The 21975-nt window shown below is 45.7% G+C and overlaps 1 protein-coding gene across 3 annotated transcripts; it reads left to right on the top strand.

The window, feature by feature from the left end:
- The first annotated feature begins 350 nt into the window (after positions 1-350).
- On the top strand, positions 351-20988 carry CCSAP (centriole, cilia and spindle associated protein). Of its 3 annotated transcripts, none has more exons than XM_047702801.1 (4): positions 351-518; positions 931-1364; positions 14795-15063; positions 16333-19402. In XM_047702801.1, the coding sequence occupies exons 2-4, from the start codon at positions 977-979 to the stop codon at positions 16507-16509; spliced, it is 834 nt and encodes a 277-aa protein (XP_047558757.1). In that variant the 5' UTR covers positions 351-518; positions 931-976; the 3' UTR covers positions 16510-19402. The 3 variants fall into 3 exon arrangements, 2 of the variants coding, with proteins under 2 accessions (XP_047558757.1, XP_047558756.1); XM_047702800.1 differs by having other exon boundaries at positions 408-523; positions 937-1364; XR_007122719.1 differs by lacking the exon at positions 351-518 and adding an exon at positions 20884-20988 and having other exon boundaries at positions 905-1364; positions 16333-17625.
- The last annotated feature ends 987 nt before the right edge of the window (positions 20989-21975 follow it).

Genomic DNA, 21975 nt, shown 5'->3' with positions numbered 1-21975 from the left:
AACGCGTGGGCTCGTTTCTGGGAAAGGCTAGGGGCGCAGGTGCGTCAGGAGGGAGCGCAGAGGGTCGCGAGTCTTGGGAGGGGACGCACCGCTCCCGGGACAGGGCAGCAACTGCACCCCCTAACCGAGGCCTCCTGCGGCGGCGGGCGCCTGGGATGGCGGCGTCTGGAGATATGGGCGCGCGGGCGCCTCGGACAGGTGGGCCAGGGCCAGGGCCAGGGCCGGGGGCCATGCAGCCCGGGGCTGCGGGAGGCGCTGTGTCCCCGCGCCTCGCGCTAGGCACTGAAGCAGCCACCCCCAAGCAGCGGGGCGGGGGCCGGGACCCGGAGCGCGCGGGGGAGGTGTCTGCTCCCGGGGACTGAGGCGGCGCCTTCGCCTGCCGCAGGGACGCGGGCCGCCGTGCCGTCGGCGACATCTTGCTCGGGAGGAAAGCGCCGGGGAGACCGGGTGGCTGGGAGCTGCAGCGCGCGGCGCGCGGAGGACGGGAAGGGAGACGCAGGCCAGCCCGGCGCGGCACCAGGAGGTAAGCTGGGAGGGCGCCTCGGGGACCCCCTAGCCTCGCCCCTGCTTGGCCTCGCTCCTGCGCCCGCCGGGCCCCGGCCTCCCGCGGCCCTGTCCCCCTAGCCCGCAGCCTCTGGCGTCCCACCTCCCGAGCGGTCCCCCGAGGTAGCCCCCGTCCCCCAGCCCGCTCCTCCCGCCCCGTGCCCCGCCGGGGCTCTCCCGACAGGGTTACAGGACGCGACGCCACCTGCCGGGCCCTCCCGGGGCCCGCCCCTTCCCGGGGCCGACCGCCCGCTCCCTCCGCCCCCTCACCACCGCCCCCGCCCGCGTCCCGCCCCGTGCGGGCGGGGCTCCGGGTTTAAACGTCGCGGCGGGCCGGGCCGGCGGGAGGGGAGGGGCGGGGCGGGCCTCTGTGTCGTGTCCCCGGTTCCGTAGGCGGCGGCGGCGGCGCGCACTCCAGCGGGCGGCGGGCACCATGGCCCCGGGGAGCGGGGTGAAGAGCGAGTACATGAAGCGCTACCGGGAGCCGCGCTGGGACGAGTACGGGCCGTGCTACCGCGAGCTGCTGCACTACCGCCTGGGCCGCCGGCTGCTGGAGCAGGCGCACGCGCCCTGGCTCTGGGACGACTGGGGCCCGGCGGGAGCCTCGGACGACTCGGCGTCGTCGGCGTCGTCGTCGGGCGCCGGGGGCCCAGCGCCCCAGGGCGCCCCCGCTTCGCCGCCCTCGGAGCCCGCGGCGCGGGAGGGGCCGGAACGGCGGGCGCGCGGGCCGGCGGAGGAGCGGGGCGCGGAGGCGGCAGAGGCCGAGGAGGCCCGGGACGCGGAGGGCGCGGACGAGGCGGCGGCGGCGGCGGCTCTGCCAGGTACCCGGCAGGGAGGGTGCTGCGAGGGGCCTGCTTCGGGCTGCCCCGCTCCGGGTCTCGCTGCGCTCCGGGCACCCGCCCCCCCCTTTTTTTCCTGGTAGATGAAGAATCCCTGTCCCTTGACAAAATAAGGATGCTGTCAGCCCCGCCCTTGCCCTCCAACCCTTTATTTCCATAATAGGATGGCTCCGGGTTGAGCCAGTTACAGGAATTCAGCTGAAGCGCTGCTGAACTCCGTGTCTTCACCCGAGGGCCGTGGTTGCTTCACTGCGCTCTGAAATCCCATCTATTTATATCTAAGCGCCCATTTTTTTTTCGTAGAGGGGCCCAGCTTTCGCCGGATTCTCAAAGAGGACCTACTCCGGGAGAGGTTAAGAACCACGGAGCCAGGCTTTCAGTCTTATGAATGGGGCCGCTGTTCGCTGTGTTAACTCCCTGACCCGCTGCGTTGTCTCTAAAGAATATTTTGAATTTGTTTACGCAGGCTGTTGCGTAACTCCTGGTTGGTGGGAGAAAATTCCTCGTGCGGGCTAGGTGCTCTCCGCTTCTTGCTGGTGCACGGAGCCCAAGCGAGCAACCTTTTCCAAAGGCTGCCGCGGTGGAGGGCTGGAGCAGCCGTTGGAGCAAGGCTCACGGGTGCTGGGTGTCTTGATTCAGCCAGGGCCCAGCACCTTGTCTCCTGGCCAGACGGTCGCCGAGCTGGGGTCTCAGCATGAGAGGCCCGGAGGATGGTCGCTGGTGCCTAGCGCCGAATTAAATGCCTCAGGCGGGATACAGCCTGGAGCGACGAGTGGTTCCTTCCTTCTGTCTTCTAACGTTGGCCAGATGCCTCTCCCTCTCCACCCCCATCCTGGGTCACTCGATTCTAAAGATTTTATTTGTTTGACAGAGATCACAAGTAGGCAGAGACAGGCAGGCAGAGAAAGGGGGACGGGGAGCAGGGTCCCCGCTGATCAGAGAGCCCAATGTGGGGCTCATCCCAGGACCCTGAGATCATACCTGAGCCAAAAGCAGAGGCCCAACCCACTGAGCCACCCAGGTGCCCCCCCCCCACTCGATTTTAAAGAGGCTCCTGCAATTAGAATAACCGAGAGCTTCTTAAGTCTCCAGTCACTGATCTTAGAATGTGTATGGTCTCTTTTAAAGTTCAAAATAGTTCTAACTGGTGGGAGCACAATTTTTTTTACGTTTTATGGATGAAGAAATGGAAACTCAGGCCAAATGATCAGTGACTTTATTTTTGTTTGCTTATGGCATCGTAAGTGGTAACTAACCAGTTCTGCAGTTTGTAATGGTCTCTCTGCAAGAGGCTCAGGAGGAGAGGAGATGTCATCTTTGAGTCAGAGAGCCAGGCGACGGAGCTCTCCTTCCGTCATCTTATGTTATTCTCAGCAACATCTGCTGCAGAGCGGCCTCTCCATCTTCCTGTTCCTTGTCGATTCCCAGAGATTTATGAATATCTGGAAGCTGGAGTCCTAGTTTCAGCGATGATCACTGGTGGAAATTTGAATAACAGAAGGTGGCGGTGGGTAGGGGAACAGGCCTTCTGATTGATTCCTGTGGCAACGATCCACCGGCCAAGTTGTGAGATGTACTGAATCAGACAATGTGCTTTTCTCTTTCCGGCCCTTCCCCTTCATTGTTCGTAAAAGAGGTGTCAGTTATTTCTGTGGGTATAGACATGCAGCTTTCAGATGGCATTGTTGTATAGATGGTACTGTGTTTGCCTGAATTCAGGATTATTTTGGTTTCCCTAGAGACACTGACTCTGACCAGTGGCTAAGGTCAGTCATTTCTTCTCTGCTAATATTTCTGGTTCAGGTGTTAGGCAGAAGGAAGGATGTTTGCTGAGTCCGGGACTCCTGACTGCAAAATCCTTGTTCTCCAGTGGATGGTTTTACATACTACAAGGATGAGCATTCTTGAATTTCTATAGAACGTAAACATTTTGGTTCTTGTTTTTATTGAGGCCAGATGTACACATGAATCCTACAGTTCTGTATGGCTTATTACAGAGATACAGCAGCTCCCCGGCCACTCACAGACCAGTTGCCCATTCCTTAGGACTCCACTTCCAACTCCTTTGGTTTTTCTTTTGCTGCTGGTATCTATTTCTCCAAATAACATGGAGAGGGGTCCTTGTAAATAACAATAAATAAGCAATTGCTGTTTGTTATTGATGGTATTGACACTTCTTAATTTTCTTCCCCAGTTTTTAGCATTATCTGTCTGGCTTTCGTTCTTTTCACCTCTCCTAACCCATACGCAAGGCTCCTCCCCATACCTTCTGCAGTATAGTCAGCCGGGAGTTGGTTAGGTTACAATTAGTATCTATAATGTGGTGCCTGGAAAATGGTGTTCAAAGCTGTCCTGTATTGTTTGCCATGACTCCTTTTTCTCTTACAATACAACCAACACATCGGGTTTGCTATCACTCTCGACATCTTAAGACGTCCCTGCCAGGGCCTCTGACCTACTTCCATCTGGCCTGGTTGCTGCTCTTGGCCACCTGCTGCCCTGCCCGGTCCCATGTTGGGAGGGCCCTTGGCCACCACCCCACAGACTCCTCGGTTTCCCTCTTGGGTAGGAGCCCTTGTGTGGCCCTCACATCATTTTCCTTCTTGGTTTACCCCTCCTGTTGGAGCTTGTCTTCTAGTAGCTTCCTGAAAAAGGGTATGTGAGACATGAATTTCCTAAGACCTTGCATGTCGAAAGATAGCTTTATCCTGCCCTCATGATTTGGTGAGCTTGTGGCTGAGCTTGGAATTTAGGTTGGAAATATTGTCTCTAAAACATCTGGAGACATCGCTCTGTTGTGTTGTAATTTGTGATACTGCTGTTACAATCCCATGTCTTCCTGATTCTTGATTACCTGTCCCCACGGTCAGGAAGTGTGTAGGGTCTTCTCTTTGTCCTTTTATTTGGAATTTTTTTCTTGGTCTATGTCTGTTTTCCTCCAGTGTTCTGGGTGAGTCCTCACAGTGAAACTCCTGCTTTGTAATTTTGGTAAGTTTTCTTGAGTTGTTTTTTCATTTCTATTTCTGTTGTTGTTCCTTTCCTTCTAAATGTCTTAGCTGGATGTTAGGCTTCATGAATTTATTCCTTCCTTTTCTAATATGCACCCCACCCCCTATTTTCGTATGTCTTTTTCTTCTATTCTTCTGGGTGATAGTCTCAATTGTATCTTCCCAGTTCTGCTATTACATTTCTTTTTAATTACTGGCATCCTATTTATTTTTAAATTTAATTAATTTTGTTTTCTGGACGTACCTTCTTCCCCCTCTCTTTCCCTCTCCTCCCCGCCCCCTTTCTCTTTTTATTCCTTTTTAAGAAATAGTATTCTGGGGGCGCCTGGGTGGCTCAGTGGGTTGATCCGCTGCCTTTGGCTCGGGTCGTGATCTCAGAGTCCTGGGTCGTGATCTCAGAGTCCTGGGATCGAGCCCCGCATCAGGCTCTCTGCTCAGCAGGGAGCCTGCTTCCTCCTCTCTCTGCCTGCCTCTCTGCCTGCTTGTGATCTCTCTGTCAAATAAATAAATAAAATCTTAAAAAAAAAAAAAAGAAATAGTATTCTGTTCTTTTTCTTTTTTTCTAAAGATTTTAAATAGATTTAAAATAATTCTGACCTATTTCCCATATCCCTTGCTTGCTAGGGTGCACGTTCCAACTCTTTTCAGCTTTGGCCACCTTCTTCTCATCTAGACTTACCTGTTGGCTTTTTTATTTTAAATGTTATATAATGACTTCCCATCATGGGAGATGATCTAGCTTAAGATCTTAGCTCTGCCCCCCCACCCCCCAATATATATACAGCAGCACCCACTTGTCCCACAGTATTAACTATACAACTATTTAAGCACTATATGACTGTATGACTGTTTAAGTACAATTGTGTGAATTATTGTGGCTGGGTAAAATGGTATTTACTGGTGAGTGTGTAGTATATTCTGACTACATTTTCATTTCATTTATGTTTTTCCTGAAGTTAATCATTGCTTCATTTTTTTTCTGTTTGTTTATATATATTTTATATTCCCATCATTAATTCAGCTTGAAATAGTCTGGTTGTACTTTAAAACTTGTCATATGCTAGCCACATGAGGTGTTCAATTCATTCAATTTTTTCCTTGGAGACCTTTTTTTTGAACCCTCATCCTCCTGTTCTTATTGATGCTGCCCAGATCAGACACAGCTATTGGTCTGGGGCTTCTCTTCACTGTTTGCCTGAGTCTTCCTTTTGTTTACCTCCTTTATCTGAGCCCAGTCTTATAAATCTCAAGCGTTCCTTTGTGTGGCCAATCCCTTCCTTTTGGTGTAACACATTCTCCGTAAGTCCTGATAATACTTTTGTGACCTTGCATGACTGAAAATGCCTTTACTGTATCCAAAAGCTGGATTGATATTTTGCAAAAGAGAGAACTCTAGATTACAAATTTCAGTATTTTAAGGCATTATTATATTGAATCCTAGTTTTTGGTCTTGCTTTTTAGAAGTACCAGCCTTTCTGACACCCTGTGTATGTGACGTCTTTTTTTGGGGGGGTGGGATTGGGAGGGTGTTTCTAAGAGATTCTCCTTATCCTATATCCTACATGTTCTAAAATTCTATGTGTCTGTCCTTTTTTTTTTTTTTTTTTTTTTAAATGTAAGCTCTACACCTGATGTGGGGCTTGAACTCATGACCCTGAGGTCAAGAGTCGCATGCTCTGCCAACTTAGCCAGCCGGGTGCCCCCTATGTGTGTGTCTTTTATCATTCATTGCGCTGACAACTTGGTGGGTCTCTTTAGTCTGGAAATATTTCTTACAGTTCAGTAATATTTTCTAGTACCACTTAAAATAATTTCCTGTGGTCTATTCATTTTTTCTTTCCATGATTATTTTTAGTTGGATGGTGTAACTCCTGAATCAAATCTCTAACATTTTTATTTAAAACTTCTCTGATACTGGAATTTTGGATTCTGTTTTCTTGGAGAACTCATCAATTTTATCTTCCAAACTTTATACTGAAATTTTTAAATCTCCCATTCTAGTCTTAAATTTTGAAGAGATTACATGTTTTTTTGTCCCAAGTGTTATTTTTTAAAAATTAAAAATAAAAAAATGGCATCCTGTTCTTCTTGGATTTCTTTTCACTCAAAAAAGAAAAAGCCATAAATATCCTTTGAGAGCTTCCTTGTATTTCCCGGTCTTTTCTATATATTTTGATCTTTTTCTTTTTAGAGGACGGACTCACATGTTTGTTCTTAGCCTGTCCACTCGCATGTAGGAGTGAGGCTTGAAGAGCTTTTCAGGAGCTCTCTATGTGGGGGTGCTCGTTGACTAATTGGATGAGGACCAGCTGTTTCTCTGAGCACTTCAAGCATAGTATACACCCATTTTTCTTGTGTTCACTTCCCCAAACAGCAGGCCTCCAGTCTCCTGCCTGGAGGGGTACAAGCCTGGCTGTCAGCATTCTGGGAACAGAGCTGTGGAAAGGGAGCAGGGACCTTGTTCTTTACCACATAAACCTATTTTCAGGCAGGTGTCAACCCTTACTTTTCCTGTCCCCTCTCATTCTCTATCTGGAGAGTAAGCCATATGCCTTCTGGGCTGGGAGAGGGGCCATCACCTGGCTTATGGACTCGAGGAAAGACTATGCGGGAGGTATCTACAGCTACATCACAGAATTAGCCTGAAAACTAGTGGCTTAAGATTCCAGTACTCATTGGTTATTGCTCATAGTTTCTGAGGGTTGGAGTTTGGCCTGGGCACAGGGGTATGCCTTGTTTCCACTCTGTGCTGCCTGCAGCCTTGGCTGGAAGGTGCCAGGGCTGCGGGCTGCCTGCTGGGACCCTCACATGTGACATCTTCATGTGCCTGGCCTTCCTCATAAAGTGCTGGCCGGCCTCCAAGGGCACGTGTTCCTGAGAGAGAGCGGGGCAGATGCTGGATTGCCCTTTATGACTTACCACCTGGAGCCACGTAGCGCCTCTTTCACCACATTCTTTGCTTACCAAAGTCTGCCCAGATTCATGGGGGTTCTAGAAGCATCTCCCAGCCCAGTTCTCAACAGGCACATTCATATTATGTTGTCAGAAGAGCACATGGGCTAGGGCACTGATTAATGCTGGACCTTCTGCTTCATTTTCCAGTTCCTTTTGGGGTTCAGTTTGTGTCCTATGGGGCTTTCTTCCTCAGGGACTTAGGATTTATCCTACTCAACCCTGCGAGGTCCCTTTTACATCTTCCTCTACTTTTCCAGCTTCCAAAATTTTATCAGCACCTGATGTCATCGCCTCCTTTGCTTTCTGTGCTGTGAGTTATGCCTTTTTTCCTTCACTCTAGTGGGCTTTTGGGATGAAGGGACTCTACACACATGGCATTGGTGCATATTTAACCTAAACTCTATTTGCTGTATTTTTTTTCCATTTGCTATATTTTTACTTATGTTTATTATTTACTACTTTCTCTCTTTCTTCACCATTCTTGCCAGAAACTTGTGAATTCTGTTAGTTTTTTCCCTAAACTAACTCTTGGCCATGTGGATTTTCTTTACTATATGTTTTTAGTAATCTATGATCTTTTTTCCCTTACTCTAATTTTCTTTTTTTTTTGAAGATTTTATTTATTTGAGAGCGAGCGAGAGAGAATGCACATGCAAGCAGGGGAGGGAGAGGGACAAGCAGACTCTGCACTGAGCTCAGAGACTGACACGGGGCTGGATCCCAGAACCCTCCATGACTGGAGCCGAAACCAAGAGTCAAATGCTTAACCCGCTGAGCCACCCAGGCGCCCCCTCTAATTTTCTTTGAGTTTATTTTTCTACCTTTTTTTTTTTTTTAAGATTTATTTATTTATTTGCCAGAGAGAGAGAGAGAGATCACAAGCAGGCAGAGGGGCAGGCAGAGGCAGAGAGAGAAGCAGGCTCCTGCTGAGCAAGGAGCCCAATGTGGGACTCGATCCCAGGACCCCGGGACCATGACCCAAGCTGAAGGCAGCCACTCAACCGTCTGAGCCACTCAGGCATTCCTGTTTTTCTAACTTTTTAAGATGGTTGCTTATCATTGACATTTTTTTTCCCTGCCTTTCCCTTTGGCTATATTGATTTAAGGCTATAAATTTCCATCTGATTACTGCTTTAACTACACCATCAGTTGAGTATGATAAATCTGAACTCTCTGCAGGAGAAAGGCCCAAGTTTTGTTTTTTTATTACTTAAGCAAAATATTACGATTTTTAAAATACATGAAAAATTAATAAAAATTAACATTTATGTATAAGACAAACATAAGGAAACATATTTATCTTTAAAAAAAAATAAACTAGAGGCAGCTGGGTGGTTCAGTTAGTTAAGCATCTGTATCTTGATTTCAGCTCAAGTCATGATCTCAGGGTGGTGAGATTGAGCCCCATGTTGGACCCCTCACTCAGCACGGACTCTGCCAGGATTCTCTTTCTCCCTTTACCTTCCGACTAAATAAATGAATGAATGAACGAATGAAAAAAATTATGTGTATATATATATATATATATATATATATATATATATGTCTTTAAAGAAAAGAAAGAAAACCCATATACCAAAAATCTACAAACATTATGCTTGGTGAAGAAACTTTAGAAGCATTTCTCTTTTTCTTTCTTTTTAAAGACTATTTATTTATTTATTTATTTATTGACAGAGTGAGCACGCGCATGTGCACCACCGGGGGAGGGACAGAGGGAGAGAGAGAATCTCAAGCAGACTCCACACTGAGCTCAGAGTCTGACGTGGGGCTCGATCTCACCACCCTGAGATCATGACCTGAGCCGAAATCAAGAGGTGGATGCTTCATCTAGTGAAGCCATCCAGGTGGCCCTAGAGGCATTTCTGATAAGATCAGGATTAAGGAAGGCATGACTTCTGTCACCACTACTTTTTTTTTTTAATTGTTTAAAATTGTAGTAAAATATACCTAGCACAATTTCCGATTTTAACTGTTTTTAAATGTGACATTGAGTATATTCCCATTTTTGTGTGGCTATATGATTTGTTTTGATCTGTGCACTATTTAGAAATGTTTTTAAATTTCAAAACTAGAGATTTTTAAAGTTTTTTCTTTTTATTTTATCAAGTTTAATTACACTATAGTTGGAGGATACATTCGATGTGGTTTCAGTTTTGTAAATATATTAAGATTTGGCTTATAGGGGCTCCTGGTGGCTCAGTTGGTTAAGCATCTGCTTTCAGCTCAAGACATAGTCCCGGGGTCCTGGGATTGAGCCCCAAATCGGGCTCCCTGCTCAGCAGGAAGTCTGCTTCTCCCTCTGCGCTTCCCCCCTGCTCATGCTCTCACTCTCTCCCTCAAATTAATTAATTAATTAATTTAAAAAATTTGGTTTCTAGCCTTAGATATGTCCATTCTTGTAAACATCAAGCATTTATATTATTACAGATTCTATATCCTGTAGTTATTGGCTGCAGTGTTGTACATGTATCCATTAGGTTGACTGTATTAATTCCATTGTTCAAATACTTAAAAAAATCAGAGTGTTGAATAAAAGTTACTACGACGGTGGATATGTTCTTTGTATCACCCAGCACGTCGTCACCAGCCACATGAGCTTACTGAGCACTTGAACTCAGACTAGCAGATCTGGGGAACTGAATGGTTACCTTTATTTTAATTCATTTAAACTTATCCTTAATAGCCATATGTGGTTAGGTATTTGATAGCACAATCCTAAAACAAGACTGAGTTTACTTTTGTTTGAATCTTCTGTTGGTTACTGAGAAAGGGGGCTGTGCTGTGATGTAATGTCCAGAACACTGTTTTTGTGGGTTTTGTTTTCGTTTTTTTTTTTGGTCTGAAGGCTTTATTCTGAGCCTCCTTCCTTTGAATGGGAACTCTAAATCCCAGATTCACACACAGATCTCCTCTGCCAGACACTGCTTCAAGAGTTTTGTAAATATTAATATTCTAGTGGTCAGCTCCGTGGCTTCTGCAGTTTCCGTCTCTGTCTCCTGCTCCTGCGGAGGGCCTGCAGTTTGTCTTTTTCTGGAAGTTCTGCGGAAGGTGAATGCTGTTATTTTATCGTCTGCCAATGATAACTCCTTGTGTGCCTGCTCTCTGTTTGCTGGACGCTCGTACTTATGCTTGACAGATCACTCGCAGGGATAACTTGGGGCCTCAGGTCTCCGAGGAGAGTTGAGTTCCTTGTGCCTGCAGACGCCTGCAGATGCTCTGGGTTTTGAACACTCCGTGCTGGGGAGAGTCGGTCCCGGGGTCCACAGTTGCCGGAGCTGAGGTGTCCACTCTCTTCACTCGCTGTGGTCTGGTTCCCTGACCCCATGTTCCCGCCTGTGAGCTGTGAGACAGCTTGGTTGCCACATGCCAAGTCTCTTCCTCCTCATCCTACTGACCCCCACCCCCGCTCTCATTTGGCCCTGTTAACTGCTACCTTCTTTACCGAAGCGCTTCCCTTCTTTGCTCACCTGGTTAGTTTTTCTACTTTTCTAGAAGTTCTTTCTTGCCCTTTGGGGGCTCCTTCCTCTGCCTGGCTGCTCCTTACATAATGGTCCCACGGGCCTGACTCCACTCTCCCCTTCTCTGCCGGCGTTGCTTCTGGGGTGATCTGTTCCACATGCAAACCCCAGCTCCCACCTGCCCACTCACCGCCTTCTCTCCCGGGCCCCAGAGTCAGTGTCCAGCTGCTGCCTGCTTGCTTGTTCCAGAAGCCTTTCACATCTGAGGCGAGTATCCTTTCCTTGGCCTTTTATCGGAGTTTAGTTAGCCTGACCCTCCACTCCAAACACCTGTGGGAGCTGTGGCCTCCTCTTTGTCCCCAGTGCTGTGCCGCGTCCATGTCCGCCGGTCGGTCTTACCTAGTGCTGCTGGGCTGGCCGCTCTGGAATGGCTTTGGCCCCACCTCCTGCTGTTCCGATACGTGTGTAGTTCACAAGTGCCCGTGAGTCTGCACCTGCTGGGCTCGGTGGGTCCCTCTGGTCCTTCTTTGCCTCCCCACCTCCACCATGACTACTGGTCTTCACTTTCACCTCTAGCTCATCCTGCACGACGGTAGAGACGTTACTCCTGAGTTTGGCATAGAAACTCAGTGCTATCTGCTCCACAGACGTTACGTGTGCCTGTCATTTTGAACTATTTAGACTTCCTCATCTTTCCCAGGCCTTTGAACAAGACATTCCCCTTTGCTGAGATTCTCTTTTCTGTTTCCTTCCAGGCTAGCTTATTCTTTAAACTACATCATTATGACCTTCTCTGGGTTGGCTGCTCTGGCAGACCTGGGTTGGACACATACAGAGTGGGACAAGAAGAGAAGGAAGGGAATTGAACAATGATGATTCGGGTTGTTTTCCCTCTCTCTCAGTCCTGTGATTGCACAAACCTTCATCTCCCCCTTTCTATTTTCCTTTGTCTTGGTCTTGATGGTCTCCTCTCCCCCTCTTCCAGAAAAGAGAAGAGAACAAGGTGGGGAACACATGACTCAGGAATGTTTGAGCAATGAATGGATTTAGGTTCTCACGGTAAGATGGAAGATCGGTATCCCACCTTATCCGCAAACAGCTTACGCCTATGTTTAAAGATGTGGCACAGTCGTACAAAGCACTAAACTCCAGGGTCAGTGCATTATCTGTTTCTTAAAATGTGTAGTAATAAATGAAACAGTCTGGTAGAATCAGGGTCGTTGTCATTGCTGAAGACCGAAATGGCAGTGATCTATCGAGGCTTCTTACACTTATGCCACAGGATCTGGACTTCCTCTTCAGGAGCTCGCTCTAAAGGGACCATGGACAGAAACAAGAAAAGAATCACAGCTAAAAGTAGTAAGGGACAAGAGTATGTCCTAAAGCAGTGGCAAGGGTTTGGAATAGCGACCTATAAACTTATCACCTGGAGACAAATTCTGGAACATAAAAAGCGAGGGGTATCCTTAAGACCTTAGAGATCTTTAAACAGCCAGGGTAAGTGAAACGATGCCCCAGATGCATAAGGAGCTCCCACTCAAAAGAATGAAATTAGATCACAGTCTTACAGCAGACATTAAAATTAACTCAAGTGGATTAAAGACCTGAAACCATAAAATTCCTAGAACAAAACACAGGCAGTAAGCTCCTTGACATCAGTCTTCACAATGTGTTTTTTGGACCTGATTCCAAAGGCAAGGGAAACAAAAGCAAAAAATAAACAAATGGGACTACAACAAACTGAAAAGCTTCTGCACAGCGAGGGAAACTGTCAACGAAATAAAAAGGCAACCTATTGAATGGGAGAAGATATTTGCAAATGACGTATATGATTGTACATATCTCAGCTATATGTACAATCTAAGGAGTTAAATACCCAAAATATATACAGAACTCCCACAACTCAGCAACAACAACAAAAGCCAAACGACCCAAATTAAAAAATGTGCAGAGGATCTGAATAGACATTCTTCCAAAGAAGATATACTGATGGCCAATAGCCAAATGAAAAGATGTTAAACATCAGTAATTATCAGGGAAATGCAAGTCAAAACCAGTTGTGGTTATGATATGGTTATGATATGGTGATATGGTGTTATGATATGGATGTGGTTGTGATATCTAATTGTAGATATCACCTCACACCAGTTAGAATTGCTGTTACCAAAAAGCAGAAATAAAAGGGATTGCAAGGATGTGGAGAAAAGGAGCCCTCTCACACTTGGTAGGAATATAAGTTGGTTCAGCCACTATGGAAAACAATATGGAGATTCCTCCCAAAAGTAGGACTAGAGCTAACCATATGATCCAGCAATTCCACTTCTGGGTTTTTATCTGAAGACTACAAACACACTCATTGGAAAAGACAGAGGCACCCTGTGTTTATCACAGCATGACTTACCATAGCCAAGATACAGAGACAACCTAAGTGGCCATCGAAGGATGAGTGGATAAAGGACGGAAGGCGTATACATACACACGACGGACTACTACTCAGAGTAGCCACAAGGAAGTAGGAAATCTCCCATTTGCAACAACATGGGTGTCTCTAAAGGGTTTCATACTCAGTGAAATAAGTCAGACTAAGAGAGACAAATACCATATGGTCTCAGCTATATGTACAATCTAAAAAGCAAGACAAATCAACAAACAAAACAAAAACAGACTCATAGATAGAGAACAAATGGGCGGTTACCAGAGGGAGCTGGGGGAGGGCAGAATGGGTGAAGGGGGTCAGTTGCTCAGTGATGGGCAGTAACTAGGCTTACAGTGGTGATCACTTTGCAGTGTAATACAAATACCAAATTATGATGTTGTATACCCAAACTTTATATAATGCTATAGACAAGTTTTATGTCAATAAAAACAAATAATATAAATCCGGGCTGAAATGAAACATGAGCTTGCAAAGGGTTTAAACAAAGCCATGTAACTTTTATAAAAGATAAAAGGTTTATAAAAAAATAATGAAACTCATGTTAGGGAAGTGCATATGTTTTAGAGCGTATCCTTAATGTCCAGTGTTGACCTCAAGCAGGGCAGTCCGATTTTCCTTCAGAGTTCCTCCAGCTCCTCTGACAGAATTTAGGACAGTGTAGACCGTGGGTTCTGATTCATGCGGTCATTTCTGTCACAAGCGTTGCGGGAGCCCTTCTGTCCAGCTCTTCACACTGGGAATGTGGAGCTGAGCAGCAGTAACTATGGAAACCACTCCCTATTGTGACTGAGGTCACCAGCTGGCTCTTACAAGGAGCAAGTAAGAGTCCTAGGGAGCTCTCCATAGTCATGGAACAGCAGAAAGACATGAAATTGAGTGTGTAAGTGCCATCAGGAGCTTTCCATAATCGTGGTGCCTCAGGAAGAAATGGAATCCTGGAACTCTAGTTGAGTAACTTAAAAACTAACCTTTTGCAGCCGCTGGGTGATTACCACAAATCCAGATCATTCTCTGAAGCAAGACATTGACGACTGGACCTACTTTGGGGTTGTGGAGAAAGCTGTTAGGCTGTGGTGCTTTCTCGCTGTTAATAGTTAATTAAGATGCTTAACCTCAGAATATGAGTCACAGGGGCTCCTGGGTGGCTCAGTGGGTTGAGCGCCCGACTCTTGATTTTGGCTCGGGTCATGAGTTCGAGCCCTCTTTTGGGCTCTGCCTGCTTGGGATTCTCCCTCTCCCCTCACCTGTCCCCCTCCCTCTAAAATAAATAGATAAATCTTTTAAGAAAACAGAATACACATAACAGTTGTTGCTTTTGAATAGGCTTGGTTCAATAGTGATGTATTGTTGATTTTAAAACGGGAGAGACTGAAAAGTATGATATTAACTTGTTTCTGTATTACTGCTTTCCAGGAAATTATGAATTGAGCTATAAGTGAACAAGTTACTGAATTAAGCATTCTGAACTTTACAACCCAAATGTTTAAAGTAATTATGTAGAACCTGGTTTGAAAGCATTCTCATTTTGTTTTATCTCCATTTTTCCAAAAGCCCCGCCCGTGAAAGATATCGAAGAAAAACCTGAACAAGAGATCAGAACAAAAGAGACTGAGAAGGTACCTAACAGTACTGAACCTCGACAGCAACCAAGTGCCTTATTTGCCAGAGGAAATAGGAAAGCAGTCAAAAGTCCTCAAAGATCATCGAGTAAAATAAAAGAGAACAAGCATCCATTTGCCCTTTATGGATGGGGGGAAAAGCAGACGGATACAGGAAGCCAGAAAACTCACAACGTCTGTGCGTCCGCTCCGGTCCGTGAGGTGGGTCCCGGGCACCCGCCCTCCCTCCCTTTCCTGGGAAGGTGGGAGTTGGGGTCTGTGCCGTGAGCATGTCCTGTGTTTACTGCGATGGTTTGGAGTCACGGTAGGTCTTCAGGGCTGGCGGGGGGCCAAGGAGAGCCCAGACCCGGGCATCTGGTTGGCAAACAGAAGTCTGGGTGTTAGCTTCCTGGAGATTGAGGGGTTTTGCTGGGGGTTAGCTGGGATCTGGAAGGTTTACCAATATGGAGGCAGGTGAAGAAGTGGCTGGGGTCAGGGTTTTCAGGCTCCTGGGGGGCCAGTAGGTCACGGGAGGAGGAGCACGACCTGGGCTGACGGCAGCCCCTAGATTTGCCATGGGCCTCTTGAGAGGTTTCCAGTTCCTTTGGCTTCGATAACTGGTGTTCCTTGACTGCTTTGTTTTCTTTTGTTGGTTGGCGTCTACTGTAGTTCTTGGCATCTACCGTAGACTCCCTTTTGTCCTTTGCATTCAGTGTGATCTTGTTTTCCCCTGCTCGTCTGTACCGGGTGCCCCCTGCTTCTTGGAGCCTTCGTCGTCCTCTTGGTCCTGATCACATGTCTGACAAGAGGTGTCGGTGCGTGGAGCCCGAGCAGTTATGGACATTAGTGTCAACACCGCCACTACAGCCTAAAGCAAGGAATGAGTGAAAAGAAGCAGAAAGTACGAACGGTTTGAATTCTGATGAAATACCATCATCAGATTTACACTGAACGGACTTCTGCACGAGCCCTAGCAGATGGTGTTTTCTGGAGTGATATTTGAGACAATGAAGCTGTGCTTTAACAAAAGACTCTGGGATTAAGTTTAAGAGAGTTTTTCTGTAGTATGAAATGTTTTAAGTGGTAAAAATCCCTGGAGACTTTTTGCTTTTTTGTGTGTAGTATGTTGTTATAAAACATTTAAAGTCCTTTAACGGAATACTTATCCAGGGTTAATGCTAAGCTTTTTCAATAATTTTCCAGAGCCATTTTCTAGAGGCACTTTGCAAATTGGTTGCTTGCATTTCTAACTAAAATTCAGTCTTGTGGCTGTTTTTGGTGGTTTAGCGTCTTGGTCGCTGACAGTGGGCAAGGGGACGGCTGTTCTGGAGAAACTGTCACACTCAGGGCCAGGCTTGCCTCTGCCGGGCTTCAAGTGACCTGTGCCTAGCTTCGTTCGTTACAGATACTCTTGAAAATTGTTACAAAAGCCACGTAAGTTATTATGCATTTATTGTGGAAATAATCGGTGTTTATTTTTGAATAACTTAGATTCATGAGTCGGCATTGCGAGCCAAGAACAGAAGACAGGTGGAAAAACGGAAACTGGTCACTCAGAGGCAGCGCGCCCACTCCGTGGAGGTGGAGAAGAACCGGAGGATAAAGCCTCCGCCCTCGGAGAACCCGTGGGTGACGGAGTACATGAGATGCTACTCAGCACGGGCCTGAAGGCAGCCTCTTTGAAAAAGTATCCGTGGAAGAAAGAAGAAGCAGAACAAAAGAAAAACCGTCAGAGGAAAACAGACACAGGTTTAAGAAACCAGCGATGACCCGGCGTTTTCCGTAGGGAATTGCCCAAAGACTGCTCTGTTTCGCTGGATCCTGGTCACCTACCTCAGCAGTAGGGCGACAGTTGAAGCCATAGACATTTGGGTATTTCTGAAGCTAATTCCCTAAATATTTGATATTCTTACAAGGGTTTTGTTTTAAAGCATCTTAATCTTTTCAGACACCGACACCGAATGCCTTTAAGTGGCTACAGATGCTTCGCACTCGGTATTTCCGCCAGCTTAGCTGGAGCCCATTTCCTTCCTGTTCTCACCCCTTCCCAGACCCCGTAGCCAGTAAGATCGTCCCGACTTGCAGCTTGAGACCCATTTTCCTTATGTGGAGTTTTCTTGTGGAAGAGCAGCTTGTCAAGTGAGTTTCAGCACTAATACTGACTCCTTGCGCAGTGAAACCAGAACTTACTTGTGTTTTGGTTTTGGCCCCACGTCACATAGACTGTGATATTTAAGAATTCTCTGGGTTGGGTGAGGGTCCTCTTTTCTCTTTAAATTGTCATCAAGGCACTTATTTCATAGCTCAATAGATCGAAGGCATTCCAATGAATGAAGTGCCACTGCTGTGTCTTTAGAGTAGTACCGAAGTTTCTTTGGAAACTTTTTCTATTATTATTGCAACTTTTTTTTTTTTTTTTTTTTTGAGCACATAACGGGGAATCAGTTCCTCACTGCATTGTGGTGTTTTGGCACATAACTTACTGTGGACTTTTGCCTCATCTATAATGGCAGTGACATTTAGAACTTACAATGTGAAATTTATGTAATTATGTTGAGATTGTCCTGCTCATTGGGGACAGGGGGCAGATATTAAGATACCAATTAGAGATGTGGCTTACCCCTCCTTTCTGCATTTTCTCTCTACAGACTCATTCATAACAAAGCTTTGACGCTGTACGTTACTCAGACTTTTGGCCCAAACGTGTTACTCCTGGATTCCTAGCCAGTAGGCCTTACAGAGAACGTGCAGTGGGAGAATAGTAGTGTGTGTCAAGGCACAGATGTGAGTGTGTAAACGAGGTTCTCCTTCCCCGGTACATTTACTCTTGGGGTAGAAGATGGTTTTGAGAAATGCTGGTTTCTACCCAGCAGATACAGGAATCTACAGGAAGGATGAGTGCTAAATTCTCTATAAGAGAGAAAAAAGGCCTCTGCCTAGGCCGGGTGGGCAGCTGGAGACAGGTGAATAAACTTTGCCATTAGATGTGAGGTTGAATATTTCCTAGATATTTTTACTCTGTATCTTTGAAGTATTATGGTCAGTTTTTACTTTTGTTTTTAAGTAGGCTTCACACCCAGCGTGGGACTTGAACTCATGACCCTCTGAGCAAGGGTCGCATGCTCTGCTGAGTGAGCCAGCCAGGCACCCCTGCTGTCAAGTTTTAGAACACAAATACGTTTTACTCCACATAAAGTCTTCACACAGTGTCCTCTTACAACCGTATTGAGCTTGGAGAACTCACTTAATCATGAGCTTTAAAAAAAATACTTTTTAAACATTTGCATTGTTTTGCAGTGAATTCTTTTACATAGAGAGCTCTTCTAATCATTGAGATGTCTATTTAACAGGAAGTTCTGTGTGTTGGTCCAAATGACCTTGCTAATAATTCTGGTGAACACTGCTGTAATTATATTAAAGTCCTTAACCACTGCGAGTACCTGAAGGTGAGATTACTGTGGCGTAGTGATGGTGTCGCTGCCTGTAAAAACTCTTCCTTTCCGACCACTTCTTGCATGTTTGGTTTTAGCCATGAAGCTCAAACGTTCCTGTTGCGCCCGACAATCTTAGGGAAGCTACCCTTGGGAGTGGCTCAGGCCCCCCACCGATGGGCTGCCTTAGAAACCCAACTTCCTCTAGGCTTTGACCAAGCCAGACTCTCTCCATCAGAGACCGACTCGGATTTAATGTGCTTACTACTGAAAACTCCAGATAGAAATAAAACCTAGAAGGCAATATTGACCAGTTGTCCCCCTTTTTAAGTAGAGGACAAATGAACAAGCTTTTTAAAGTACTTTTAATGTGCATGAACAAAAAATCAATCTGAATTAATTGTGAGTGCCCTTCCCATGCCCAAGCCATTAGTTGGTTAAGGTGTCTTCTTTTTAGGGGTGAAAATTACCCTTTGAGCCCAGGATGTTTTTTTAGGTGGTAACAATTCAATGGTCTTACTTTTTCCTTCTCACTCTAGAAACTCATGTATTTGTAACCATGTTCCTAGTTCATGGGACACATTGGAAGACAGGAAGATAGTTTTTTAAAATTACCTTTCATGTTGAAAAGTTTAAAACTGTTGGAGATTCCAGTGACACTTAGAAAGATAGAATAAAGTAACTGCTACATAAGACGCTTTTATATTTTGGCTTTAAAATTAAAACTGTTGGCCATAAACATGTTTGCTATGTTACTTTTATTAAAAACAGTAATAGAATCCTGAAAAACAGCTAGCAGTTCCCTGGACCAAGGTGGATGAGAAGTAAATAGGAATCAGTTCTTTTTTCTTTCTCTTAAAACCTAGAAGGCTGCTCTTATGCAGGAGTATCAGAAGCCTGGGTACTTCTGGTTTTATATATGTATCTATATACATCTGTATATATATGGACCCCTCCACTGCCATAACATTTCTAAGCGCACATATACGTTTTTTAAAGTTTACTAAACCTATAATAGGGTGTAGGTTGTCTTAGTTGCTCCTGATGTAGTGGGCATATATTAATGGCACTTCATATATGTAATTGCTTTGTCATTGTTTCATTCAATAAAAATTGCTAATAACTTGAAAGGTGTGTATGCGAGGTCACTCCAACTGAATTGCAGCTAAATTGCATGAAGGGCGTCTGTGCATTGTTAGAAGTCACCTTCCAAAACAAATCTGTGCTATTGGCGGGGTTTAAAAAAATCTGTAGTGATTCCCCTCCTCCTTTTAACTTGAAATGCTGGACTGAGCGTAAACTTTAAAAATGGAATGCTGTAGTATTTGGTATTTAAAATGTTTAAAAGTATCATTGGCAAAGAGGGAGAGAGGCAAAGCATATGTTAGACGTGAAAACAACTTTTCTTGTCGACTGCTTCAGTAAAAAAATAGTTTCGTGGATGGTTTTACCCTGGACTAAATTAAAAATGGTGCTAATGTTTATTTATCTGGATTCTGTATTTGGTTTGATAGTAAAATGCTAATGCCTGACTCATAAGGTCCTTACTATAGTCTGGTGATAAGTTACTTCAGTATTTAAAGAGGGATCCTAACGATGTGACCCGATCATTTCAAAATGTTTGCATTTGAAATGGATTTTCGTACAACAGAATTAATAGGGAGTTATTCAGTGTGCGTATCTGCTTAATACCAAATTCTATGCAAGGAACCATGTCTAGATTATTGGCCCAGATTTGCTCCCTTCAAGCCTACTAGTGTGAGATGGAGATAAGTTACTTCTCTAATACTTATTTCCATTTTGACGAAAGGACACCTGCATGAAGACACTGGAAGCCTCTTTTTGGATTTCTTTTATAATTAGCAAAACTGTACTTAAGAACAGTCTCCCCATGTCGTTATGTTTGTTTTGAGTACGGACTTCACTTTAACATTCTGAAGGAGCAGAGGCTGGGCACCTGTAATCACAAACCTCAGGCGATGAGAATTTGGGGTTGTATTTTCTAAGAACTATGTATTGCTTTTAGCTTATACTTAATACTGCAATTACTTGGAAAATGTGAATAAAGTTAATTCATCCTGCAGGCTAAAATTTCTGTTTTGTGGGAAATCTGATTAGGACATCAGTGGTTGAAGAAAATGTATGATCATGTTGGCTCCTAAATGGATTTTTCATCAGACCGATGTTTCACAAGATGTGTCATACCCAGCAAAGATACTTTCTGCATATACCCTTTAAGTTGAACTATAAATTTTTCCTTGTTGTTTCCCTCACACCTTCCTATTTTGAAAATTACCAAAGCAATAGTGCATTGTTAAAATAATTTAAAAAGCAGCAGAGTGTCAAAAGTGGAGGTTCTTCCAGGTCCCCCCCACCCTTCACCAAAGTTCTGCCCCCCTTCGAAGAGGAAAAGAGTGTTAACTTGGGCACGTGAACTCACAGACTTTTTCTCCAAACACTTATCTATGGAGTTATACAGACGCTCTTTGGGGGGTGCAAAGTACGTAATAATGTTCTACACATTCTCTAGCTTTTAGTATCGTAGGGAAGGTTATGTTCCAGGTGGAAGTAGAGTTAACACACACCTTCCTTTTGTTCTCACTGAGCACAGCAAGGAAACCCGGACAGCATGCACGTCACAACCACCGGAAGACGCGAAGAGGTAAATAGCACCAAGCAGGTCGGGGAGAACACCGGGATTCTAAGTCCAGCTGAAGTGGTGAGTTTACCATGTTTGTATTCCTTGGGTATCTCCCAGCCAGAAGGCAGCACAGCCCCAGTTGCACAAGTGAGCACAGTGGTGCAGAGGCCCCGGAGAGGCCAGGCTTGCAGAACAAAAACAGAAGGGCTAGAGCTCAGGGTGGGGACCATCCCCTTTTTTTGCTCTCCTCCTCATCCATTTTTCATGCTGGAGCCCCAGCTAATCCCTTGGCTGCCATTAGGAGCCTGCAGGAGCCAAGAGTCTGAGGGAAGGGAATTTCTTTTCCATTTGGTAGAGCTGTGGCGCAAAGGGGGTGGGGCTGAGACTCAGTTACTGGAGTGGGCTGGAAGGGCTGGGCTAGAGTGCCCAGGAAGTACAGGAGAGAGAGTAGGGACTCCACAAAGTTTTTTTTTTTTTTTTTTAAAGATTTTATTTATTTATTTGACAGAGAGATCACAAGCAGGCAGAGAGAGAGGAGGAAGCAGGCTCCCTGCTGAGCAGAGAGCCCGATGCGGGGCTCGATCCCAGGACTCTGAGATCATGACCTGAGCCGAAGGCAGTGGCTTAACCCACTGAGCCACCCAGGCGCCCCTCCACAAAGTTTTTTATGAGCTCGCACTCACCCCTGACCTGCTCACCTGGTCCGCACTGTTCACCTGTTGACTTTAACTAGCCTACCAAACATATTTGAGACCTCTGCTGATAGGTAGGTCTCTCCCCAGGTCTCACCGTGGTCACAAGATGGTGGCAGATCCAAACAGTATTGTAAAGGCTTTGAAAACTGAGCTGAGGTTAGAATGAACACTCACAGGACTTGTGGCCTGGACCTAACCAGATTGACGACTTGCTAAACCAGAGATGTCAACGTTCTCCATAGGATTTGCTGGCATCTCCTCACGTAGATTCAAAATGCATAGGCTGCAATCCCAAGTTACCCAGCCTGTAAAAAGCCATGAAAATAACTCTAATAGAAAAAAAAAAAAAAAGATAATATTTACCATC

This window comes from Lutra lutra, chromosome 14 (genome assembly GCF_902655055.1).
Source record: "Lutra lutra chromosome 14, mLutLut1.2, whole genome shotgun sequence".
In the NCBI taxonomy this organism is placed as follows: domain Eukaryota; kingdom Metazoa; phylum Chordata; class Mammalia; order Carnivora; family Mustelidae; genus Lutra; species Lutra lutra.
Note: the sequence above shows the minus strand (reverse complement) of the source record. Positions and strands in the feature narration are given on the sequence as shown.